The sequence below is a fragment of the Oncorhynchus kisutch genome, linkage group LG28 (assembly GCF_002021735.2).
Source record: "Oncorhynchus kisutch isolate 150728-3 linkage group LG28, Okis_V2, whole genome shotgun sequence".
NCBI classification, from domain to species: Eukaryota; Metazoa; Chordata; class Actinopteri; order Salmoniformes; family Salmonidae; genus Oncorhynchus; species Oncorhynchus kisutch.
Window position 1 is genome coordinate 17496939 of NC_034201.2, and position 10308 is coordinate 17507246.

The 10308-nt window shown below is 42.8% G+C and overlaps 2 protein-coding genes across 3 annotated transcripts in view; both read right to left on the reverse strand.

The window, feature by feature from the left end:
* rb1 (retinoblastoma 1) overlaps positions 1 to 427 on the reverse strand; it is a 38228-nt gene extending 37801 nt beyond the window's left edge. Inside the window, exon 1 of the mRNA XM_020468024.2 lies at positions 42 to 427. Coding sequence (XP_020323613.1) covers positions 42 to 148 — 107 coding nt within the window. The 5' untranslated portion in view covers positions 149 to 427. The remainder of the gene's footprint in view (positions 1 to 41) is intronic.
* Positions 428 to 845: 418 nt separating this feature from the next.
* Positions 846 to 9231, reverse strand: slc6a7 (solute carrier family 6 member 7). 2 transcript variants are annotated; one of them, XM_020468080.2, is made up of 14 exons: positions 8418 to 9101; positions 6133 to 6361; positions 5442 to 5573; positions 5083 to 5290; positions 4587 to 4725; positions 4311 to 4445; positions 4038 to 4141; positions 3825 to 3949; positions 3457 to 3569; positions 3212 to 3349; positions 3044 to 3143; positions 2757 to 2875; positions 2092 to 2265; positions 846 to 1828 (listed from the first exon to the last, which is right to left on the reverse strand). In XM_020468080.2, exons 1-14 carry the CDS (start codon positions 8484 to 8486, stop codon positions 1634 to 1636), a joined length of 1980 nt encoding a protein of 659 aa, XP_020323669.1. In that variant the 5' UTR covers positions 8487 to 9101; the 3' UTR covers positions 846 to 1633. The 2 variants fall into 2 exon arrangements, with proteins under 2 accessions (XP_020323669.1, XP_031664263.1); XM_031808403.1 differs by lacking the exon at positions 846 to 1828 and adding an exon at positions 2372 to 2502 and having other exon boundaries at positions 2154 to 2265; positions 8418 to 9231.
* Between the last annotated feature and the right edge of the window lie 1077 nt (positions 9232 to 10308).

A 10308-nucleotide genomic window follows, 5' to 3' on the forward strand; every position in this document is an offset into this window, starting at 1 on the left:
CAATTATCTTGTTAAATACGATGGATGGACGGGCTGCTTACTTTTCAATTGATAATTCTGGATTCTCCTTGTCCGGGGAGGCGTTTTTTATGCTGGGCTTCATTTCCTTGTTCTGTGCTGCTCCAGAGTTGCGTTTTTTGGGAGGCATCTTTGTGGGTTATCAGATTATTCAAGCTAAATTATTAAATGGATCTGTTTTCTATTGTATGGCCTTTTTAATAGTTTACTTCGTTTATATCCCAATTTGGTCCCGTACAAACCCCGGTTTTACTGGTCAGCTTCCTGAAATCCTACTACGGATTCAGGTCTTCGATTCTCAGAAGAAAGAAACCGCGGGAAAATGTCGCATACGTGACATCCGCCAGACGTCATCTCCGCGCCAATCTGACATTCGTCTTTGGCGCCATCTGTGTGTAGGTCCAAATGTTCCACCACCAGAGCAATTTATACATTGTGCCATGGACGAACTGCCTTGTATTGGTGCAAAATAAATGGCTTAGTAAAAACGACACACAAAAATAATGTTTAAGAGACACCAAACATGTGCTGCTGCCATGTTGTGTTGCTGCCATGCTCTTTATGTAGTGTTGTGGTGTCTCTCGTTATGTGTGTTTTGTCCTATATTTTAAATGTTTTACCCCAGCCCCCTCCCCGCAGGAGGCCTTTTGGTAGGCCATCATTGTAAATAAGAATTTGTTCTTATCTGACTTGCCTAGTTAAATAAAGGTTCAAATAAAATAAATCTCTAGTCAAAGTTTCACCTAGCTATACAGTCAATAAAGAACTGCCCTCTGTATACCCACCAACAGCACGAAAACATGACAAAAACAGATGTACAGTAGCCTAACATTAAAATGATATATGTTTTATTTCTTTGCACAGCTAGTCCTCTGGTGAGCTACAGATCAGAATAGAGATGAGATGAAGACCACACACAGTGATTCTCGTCCTATAGCATCTCTTTGTTAGCGGACACTGAAACAGCCCTGCACCGCTACATTTGTCCTCTCATGAAGAAAAACATGGGGTGTAAACATTAGACCAAAACATTTGGCAACAGAAACAATTTATTTCAAATGAAAAATGTAGCCTAATAGTTAATAGCATTGGGCCAGTAACTGAAAGGTCACTGGTTTGAATCCCTGAGCTGACTAGGTAAAACAATCTGTTGATGTGCCCTTGAGCAAGGCTGTAAGTCGCTCCGGATAAGAGTGTAGACTAAAATGTTTTGCAGTAAAAACTAGTTTCTATTGGAGCAATTCCGGTAGGTCCCTCCCCGTTTCATTCTGTTAAGTTCTTAGTGAATACACCCATGGTCTCTGTGTATGCATGCTGCAGCCATGGCCTGTAGGCTATATACACACTAACAAAATTGTAAATAGACAATGTAAAATATATTTTTAAAGCATAAATAAAACCACCAATTCACATTGTCCTGAAGGACAATCCGATACATTTTCTAAGTAGTCTTTGTTTTAAAAATTATCTTTAAAGTGTCAGTATAGCAAATGGCAAAATGGTATCCTTCTGGCTGGCAGGGTATGATGCCTGGACAGTGACATCCTTACTTTGTCTCTTCATACAAAGTTCTGCAGGTGATGATATACTCTTCACCTCCACCAGTGAGGAAGGGTCATGCCTCTGTCCCATTTTCCCAGGCTATAGCTGTGAAATCCACCTCGGTAAGGTTGACAGTGTCTCTGTCTGTCAGGTTTACCGTGAACGGTGCCTCCATCCTCTCCGGCTCTACTCGTTCCTCTCCTCCTCCACTGTTGTTCAAGTTGTTCCCCCTCCAGGAATTTAGAGGTCGAATGGATTTCTTAAAACGCTGAATGGAGAGAGAAAGATTAATAAAGAGATTTTTAAACTGAATGGCATGTGACTGTTTATTTTCATAACTGATGTAACCCTTAAATTATTTGCACACTGGCAGCCTTTAACCTATCAAGTGTTTAATGTGTTCTTAGTGTGGCTTCAGTATTCAAGTCATTTCAATACAGATTTATTTGTCCCCTTAGGACAATTCGTATAGCCATGTAACATGGCTTGTGTAATGACAGACAAGGGGAACATGGGGCAGACGGTACTGACGTTTTTCAGTGTCCCAGACTCCTTGCTGATGGCCACGATGGCCCAAATGGGGATCTGCAGACAGCAGGTGGCACCCATGCACACGCCCAGTGCCTTGCCCCAGCGAGGATACACATAGGCACCATACTGCAGCGGGGTGTTGTACATCTCAATGAAGATATAGGTCAGAATGATCTGGATGCACAGGAACACAGAAACAGAGGGGCATGTGAAACAAAGGCAACTACACTAAGAAAGTTTAACAGCAACCATGGAATCAAAGCAGTGATCAAAAACTCACAGTAGCTTTGGAGAGATAGACCAACACCCAGACAGACGCAGCAGAGTGCGGCAGAGCATGCACAGACTCTTAAACAGACGTCTGTATGATAATCCAGGCAGAGCCTCTATGGTATGATCCATTCTCTCTTTCTGGCTCAGGACACTTGGTTAGTTCACTCATTTATGTTTCTATTCAACAGCTACTACATACACATATCAGACATACTGTGCATACATGAGGGGTGATTGAAAATAAACCCATAGAGAACACAGCCGGGGGAAAAGGGGATAGAATGTCAGTCTCTTTAAATTATTCACCACTGTCAGGGTGCAACAAAGGGTGGATTTTAGACAGAGGGATGCTTTTTCAGAGACATAATGTAAAGGTAGAGGGTCTGACTCACCAGTAGGAGAAATGGGGTGCAGAATACCCAGCATGCTTTAAAGTAGAGCAGCACTTTGCTGCACCAGGGAGGACAGCGACAGATCATGTCAATGATGTCCTGGCAAAACTGGTTCACTCCTGTGAATGTTACAGAATGCAGACACACATGCATGCTGATTAGTCAGAGTATCTGAAGACACTATTGACATGCAGTAAGTGTGTGGCATGTCTGAATAGTGGTTAGTATGTTTAGTTAGTATGTGGAATGTAGCATGCAGGGTATGGAGCTGGAGTTGCATGGTGTACCATAGAAGAAGGAGATGCCAATGCACATGAAGAGGGTGATGATGATGAGGCCGAAGCTAGTGGCGAAGGAGTCGATGAGGGTGAACCAATAAATCCCTCCCTATGGAGAGACAGACATCAGTACACACACACAGACACACACACACAAATACTTCAATACAAACTCACATCAGTGATCAACAGCAGTCCCATTAGATAGAAGCCGAAACACAGCAGTCCCAGGAACAGAGACTTTTGCTTCATGTTAGCTCTGAGCTGTGGGAACTCATCCAGCACGGCCGTGGTGATGCCCTCCATGTTACCAAACTACAGAGTGAAAACAGGGCCAGAAGACAGGGAGCGGGATGTTAGATGTATACGTTTTGTTAGTTCAAAGACATAGGGGTTCAATACAGAACAAGGCTGTGGTTTACCAGAGTGTCGACCCCCAGCATGAAAAGCATGAGGAAGAAGAGGATGGACCAGAACACCGAGCCTGGCAGTAGAGCAAGGGCTTCTGGGTACGCCACAAATGCCAAACCAGGACCTGGAGCAAGAACAATAATGAGCTTATTTTTGCCATAAAAATAGCTTTTTAATGCCATGATAATAACTGGGTATATTGTTATGACCATGTCATAACCGTAACAGAAATGTGCTTCTACATCTGCATTGCTTGCTGTTTTAGGCTGGGTTTCTGTATAGCACTTTATGACATCGGCTGATGTAAAAACGGCTTTATAAATACATTTGATTGATTGCTTGTTAATACAAGTGGAGTGACTGGCTCATTGAGAGCTACCTGTATCTGCCACCTCGCCAACAGGCACTCCCTTCCTCCAGGCCATGTGACCCAGGATTGAGAATATGGCGAAGCCCGCAAAGAAGCTGGTGCTGCAGTTCCCTATGGTGATGACCAGACAGTCCCTGAAAGCAACACAATGTTCGATATACTCAGTTTCCCAGCATGCCTGTAGCCTCAGAGAGAACAGTAGTAGAGTAGAGTACAACTGACCTGATGACATTGTTGTCAAACTTATTGTAGGAGGCCATGGAGAGCAGCCCCCCAACACCAATCCCCAACGAGTAGAAGACCTGTGAGGCAGCATCGTTCCACACCTACAAGGTGAACGGTGACAGTTAAGACATGCTGTATACTTTGTTGGCCAAGAGCACCAAGAGCCTTGACACTCATCATTACAGGTAGACAAATACACACAAAAACAAACTAACTTGACTTTACTCTAGAGATTCTACCAGCCTGTCTCCACTAGGGGATGTAGTTTACCTGTGCACTGGCCAGCCGACCCCAGTCAGGGGTGAGGTAGAAGGCCACACCCTGAAGTGACCCCTCCAGTGTAGCACCCCTGATGATCAAAACGATCAGCACGAAGTACGGGAACGTCGCAGTCACATAAACCACCTACAAAGTTAAAGAAACAGCTCTTAAGTACATCGCAACACCAAGTGCAAGGATGTTTGTTTTGAGGGCATGTTTGCGTAACATGAGTATGTCTGTGTTTAAAGGTGTGTGTGTATTCTGATGACGTGTGTGTTATATCACCTTGCCAGAGCTGCGGATGCCCTTGAGCATGCAGAAGAAGATGATGACCCAGGCAGCAAGGAGGCAGAGAGCCAGGGGCCACCTGACAGGACCAGGGTCATGGAGGCCCTTACTGTTCACCACACCCAGAACACGCTCACTGGAACACAACACACCGAGCAAACACACACAGAGTATTCAGACCTCTAGCCAAAACTAGTTGGATAGACCCAGCAAACAGAGACATTTTTAACAGGAGATAGATGTTACATCATATAGTAAAGTCAGCTCATCTCCTTAACGACATGAACACATACAGCACAGTGTACACACAGCACAGACTTTTTGAAGGAGAACATTTCAGGCATTTCATGGTCATCAATATTTCAATACAGTTGAGGGCCAGCATGACGCTAATTCCCCCACGATAAACCAATCCTAATCTGAATTCAATCATGCAAAGGACATTCAATCATTTTTTGAGAAAAACACTCTACAGTGGTGAAAGAGCCCTTACTTCCAGAAGACCTCTGAGGGGCTGAGGGCTCTGCCAGAGGAGCTGTTCAGTGTGGCGTTCCCACAGAGGTAAGCATTGGCTGGGGCATCACAGGACCAGGGCAGGGGGCTCTGGAAAGAGCTGCCCAGGTAGTAGAAGGTCCAGGCTATGATCACGTTGTAGTAGAGGCACACCAGCATAGACACACAAAGCATCCCAATGCCAATGCCTATAAAGAGACACAGAGGCAGATTGATGTGTGTAGTCCAGATGAGGGAGCTTTCGATGTTGGCGAACATAAGATTGAGGCTAATCAGTGTTGGTGGACAATTATGGAGTGTTGAGAGGACAATGGAGGCATGGGGGTCATGGAGGTTTACCTTTGAGGAGGGGGCAGCACTTCCACACTGTGATTGGTCCAGCAGCTCCATACTGGCCTAGACTGAGCTCCATGAGAAAGAGGGGGACACCGGTGAAGAAGAGCATGATGAAGTAGGGGATGAGGAACACACCTGGGGACAGAGGAGGCCACAAGTCAAACAGGAAATGGGTGATACAAGAGGCGACATCCCTCATTAATTTAATTGTTATAACACTGAGCTGCTAGTTACACGGATACATGGCATGTACGGGTATGTCCTACAAATAGCACTATGGCTATATAATCACTTACTACATCTGGAAAGCTGCCAGCCAGCAGAGGGTTTTTCTATCCCTCAACTATTGAAGTCTCAGCATGTGCTAGCTTCACATGGGGAGCTGAAATTTGTTTACTATAGTTTTGAATGAACCATTCAGTAGACTGTCTTAAGGTGTGTTTTTCTGTGCACAGGTGTGTGTTGGCTTTCTAGCACCACTGGCTGCCTGTGATTGCGTGGCTTTGGTTTCCGCTCTCAGATGAACTCTGCAGCACAATCCACAGAGAGGAGAGGACAGTGCGGACCGGAAGGCCAAGGTAACATAATACACATCCATTTCAATACAATAATACAGCTTCATTCATACTTAGAGTCTGAGGGGCAGTGTGAAGTGTATGAGGGCTAAAATCCAGCTTGGCTGTGGGTTACTCACCTCCTCCATTGCGGTAGCAGAGGTAGGGAAACCTCCACACATTCCCCAGTCCCACACAGTAGCCGATACAAGAGAGCAGAAACTCATACTTCCCACCCCACTGCTCTCTTGGGAGAATAAGTGGGTCTGGTGGGGGTGCAGGGGACGGGGGGCGGGACTCAAACTGTGGCTGGGATGAGGGATTGGTGACATCATGAGCTAAATTAAACCCATTCAGCTGTGCTGGACTCTAGAACAGATAGAACACATTCACAACTGTCAGACAGATCCTCTATCAGAATAACCTATAACGATGTCATGCCTTAATGTTGAAAAGTTGGATTCCATGTCACAAGTAAAGTACCCCCCCTCTATTTGAACTTGTATGAGACACTGGGACTGCACATTGTTTAAGGTGAACACAGTCAGTGACAATGGTAGGCATAGCTATAGAGTCCAGGTTTACAGATATGGGTGTGGTTCACACATCAGGAAATATGACATTGTCATGCAGTCTTTGTAAACCATTGCGTGTGACCTCTAGAGCTGTCACTGTTGTGCCATCCAGTGCAACTGATGCAAGCACTCATTCTGCTTCCTCCCCTGCAAGGCAAAGAATTTAACTCACAACAAAATAGGAACTATTGCCTCTATTTATGTGTGTGTGTTGTCAGTGGACCAGTCGGCTAAACAGACAGAAAAGAGAAGAACTAAGGACACCAAGAGGACGGAGTTCAGGTGAAAATGGCAGTTCAGTTTTGAGAACTGCCATTCCTTTGATTTAGGCCACTACCATCCGCCTGCCTCATCATCATCATCATCATGACACATTGTAAGTCATAAAAGGAGTAGAAAGAGTAGCCTACAGGTAGTTGTTATAGAATGGGCTACAATAGGTTATGCAAAACAAACAATAAAATGAGAGCAATGTGATGGATTGATGATAAGTCTGTATCAACTGAAATGTTGATAGTCTTAACTTTGATTATGTCTCTGAAATAAACATTGAGAGGTTTATACCCAAGGTAGTTTTATATTGGATATTTGAACCAGGCATGCCATCACTCTGAAGATGGTATATTCTGAATGCACCATGACAATGACAATTATATATAGAATTGTCATTGTCATGGCGCACTTTGTGTAAGAGCTATTGAAGATTGAATCCCCTACCCTCCAAAAACAAAATCTGAATTTCCAAAAACCAAAAGCCATGGATTTTTAATCCATCCTCCCCCCCGATTCAGAATATATCATTTTCATAGTCATGGCACGTTTTGTGTAAGAGTTATTACAGATTTTTTTTTTAAGCTGTGGGTTTTGTCCATCCTTCCCTGATTCAGAATATACCATCTTCATAGTTATGGCATGCTTGGTTCAAATATCCAGTATTAAACTATCTTGGGTATAAACCTCTCAATGGTTTTTTTACTGACAAGTCTGGTGTTTCTATGTCAAACAGTTTTGTTATATTTAGTGATGTATATAAAAAGTTATATTGCAATGCAACTCAAAATTGAACACATTTAAACTATTTTTTTAGGCCCATAACCATGTGTGAGGTGTATACTTTTGTTTCAAAGTAGATTTGTTTAAGACTACTAAGAATCACTCTGTGTGGCCCTGGTTTAGCCCACTGCATAAAATGTTAAATAGCAGGTTGGTGAGATGGAGGAGGCAGGTGATCAAAATTAAAATGTTTAAAAACAAAATCTGTAGATCCTCCACCGATGCAGAATATATCCTTTTCATAGTCTCGGCATGCTTTGTGTTAGTGTTATTAAAGATTGAAAGCCTCCCCCCAAAAATAAAATGTAATTTGAACAATAATAGCTGTGAATCTTTGTCCATCCTGTTCCGATTCAGAATATATCATTTTCATTATCATGGAATGTGTTGTGTAAGAGATATTAAAGATTAAAAGCCCCACATTTCAACAACAAAAAGAGCTGTGAATTTTTATCCATCCACTCCTGATTCAGAATACATCATCTTCATTATCATGGTATGCTTGGTTCAATAGCTATCGGGTAGAGAAAACCGAATATCCAGTACAAAACTAATTTTACTGAGGTAGAAAATGGTGACCTATAGGCTAGTAGGGTGTTGCACTTTCCACTACATCGGATGTCAGAGGAATGAGGACATACGGGTTAGATTACTTTATAGAACTACAAATAACGATGGTTCCATTCGTTTTCCATAAATTCCAAAACAATCCAATATTCACAAAAAGGTGAAATTAGACCTTTTAACGACGTTTAAAAAGTTTATGTTAACTAACAACAGGTTGTTTCCTTGCTTACCCCTTGTTGATGTGTTGATTTTTTCTCTGTAATGTTCCCAGGTGCCGTTTTTGTCTGCTCGCTCGGCATTTTCCCGGGGAGAGATTCACTTGGTTTCTTTGGATGTTCGATACATTGTTCAGATTAAAGTTAATGGTAATATATTCGTGCTTTGACGGAAATGTTCGTCAGTGATGATTGAAATCGGCACTTTTGGTAATGACCGGGAAATTACAGTAGAGCGCAGGTGCAGTCACTGAGGGGATTCGATTAATCTGGCCCGGGCGCCCGTTAGGGTGTTTTACACCGGGTGAAGCTTGATTGCATTCGTGAGCCCGTTCAAAGCCCACAGCGAAATTGGCCCAAAACAAAAGTGACATAATTAAGCACGTGGAGTAACGAGTAGGATTCTGTATTTTCAGATGTAAAAGTGATTGCTTTTGATAAAAACGATTTATCCGCCTTCCCAGTTAAAATTAGTTTGACAATTCAAACATATATTTTATGGAAAAGAGATGTATGTTTCTGGATGATGCACCATGCTGCCTTGTTGACAACATGATGGAGCTGCGCAGATTACTGTTCATTTGAGAAGGGCGCTCCTGTCTCACTGCTTTTGCCCGGAAACGTCATCGACCATAGACGGGTGCACCGCAGCTCAGCATAATCGAATCCGCCCATTGAACAAAAGGGGGAAACACACCCTCTTTTTAAAACACCTTTACTGAGCCACACCCTTTCTACAACTGCACTGCACCCCTTCACTAAATGTTTTGCCTACTGTATCTGTCTGTCTCAATCTATTTTCATCAGGTTATTGAGCAGCTACAGCACGTCTAATCAAACCCTGCTTCTTCAAAGACGGTCTTTTTTCTATTCTGAGAAAGCGTTGCTCAGAGCACCAGTAGAGGAAACCAACTGCAACAGCAGGAAATTGCAGCCGTTGCTTTTTCTATGAAATGAGAAACCACATATTAAGCTCCCCTGTTTTGTTGCATGGCCAAGAAGATGGAATTGTGTATGTAACATGTAATATGATATCTATTTAAAAAAAAAAAAACAGCAGACCGTATGAACAAATTGGCTAAACGAGGAAAAAATAGGTAATGCCTTAATTTGTATGGCATCTTGGCTTGCGATGGTCCATGGCCATAACTTTAAATCAAATCAAGCTTCATTTATACAGCACATTTCAGACACTGAATGCAACGCAATGTGCTTTACAGGGGGGAAAAAAATTAATAAATAATGAACATAAAAGCTAAAATATTTACTACAAAACAAACATTACATAAAAAACTAAATAATGACAAATTGAACAACTAAAAAGCACCCTAAGGAAAAGCAAAGCCAAAAATAGATGTTTTAAGATCACTTTTGATTATGTCCACAGTTTCGGCTCCCCTCAGGTTCTCTGACAGGCTATTCCAGAGGCTGGGGGCATAGTAACTAAAGGCTGCCTCTCCATGCCTCTTGGTCCTAGGCTTTGGGATGGTTAAAAGGCCAGTGCCAGAAGACCTTAGGAACCTACTGGGTACATATCTTAAAAGCACGTCTGACATGTATTGGGGTGCACAATCGTGGATTGATTTAAAAACAAATAGAAAAATCTTACAATTAATTCTCAAACTCACAGACAGCTAGTGCAGAAACCTTAAAATCGGTGTAATGTGTGCTCTCCGTCTGGTCTTGGGACCAGTGCTGCAGCATTCTGTATGTTTTGCAGTTGACCAATGGCTTTCTTGGGTAGACCAGACAGGAGAGCATTACAGTAGTCAAGCCTGCTTGTAATAAAAACATGGATGAGACTCTCTGTATCAGCCTGAGAGAGAAAGGGCCTCGCCTTGGCAATGTTCCTCAGGTGGTAAAAAGCCATTTTGGTCACATTCCTAATGTGTGATTCGAAATTGAG

Coding starts and splice junctions, on each gene's coding strand:
- slc6a7 (XM_020468080.2), bottom strand. CDS start 8,486: ATGCCGAGCGAGCAGACAAAAACGGCACCTGGGAACATTACAGAGAAA. Junction 6,362..8,417: donor AATCAACACATCAACAAGGG/GTAAGCAAGGAA, acceptor TATCTGTTCTAG/AGTCCAGCACAGCTGAATGG. Junction 3,570..3,824: donor TGGCGAGGTGGCAGATACAG/GTAGCTCTCAAT, acceptor TTCTTGCTCCAG/GTCCTGGTTTGGCATTTGTG.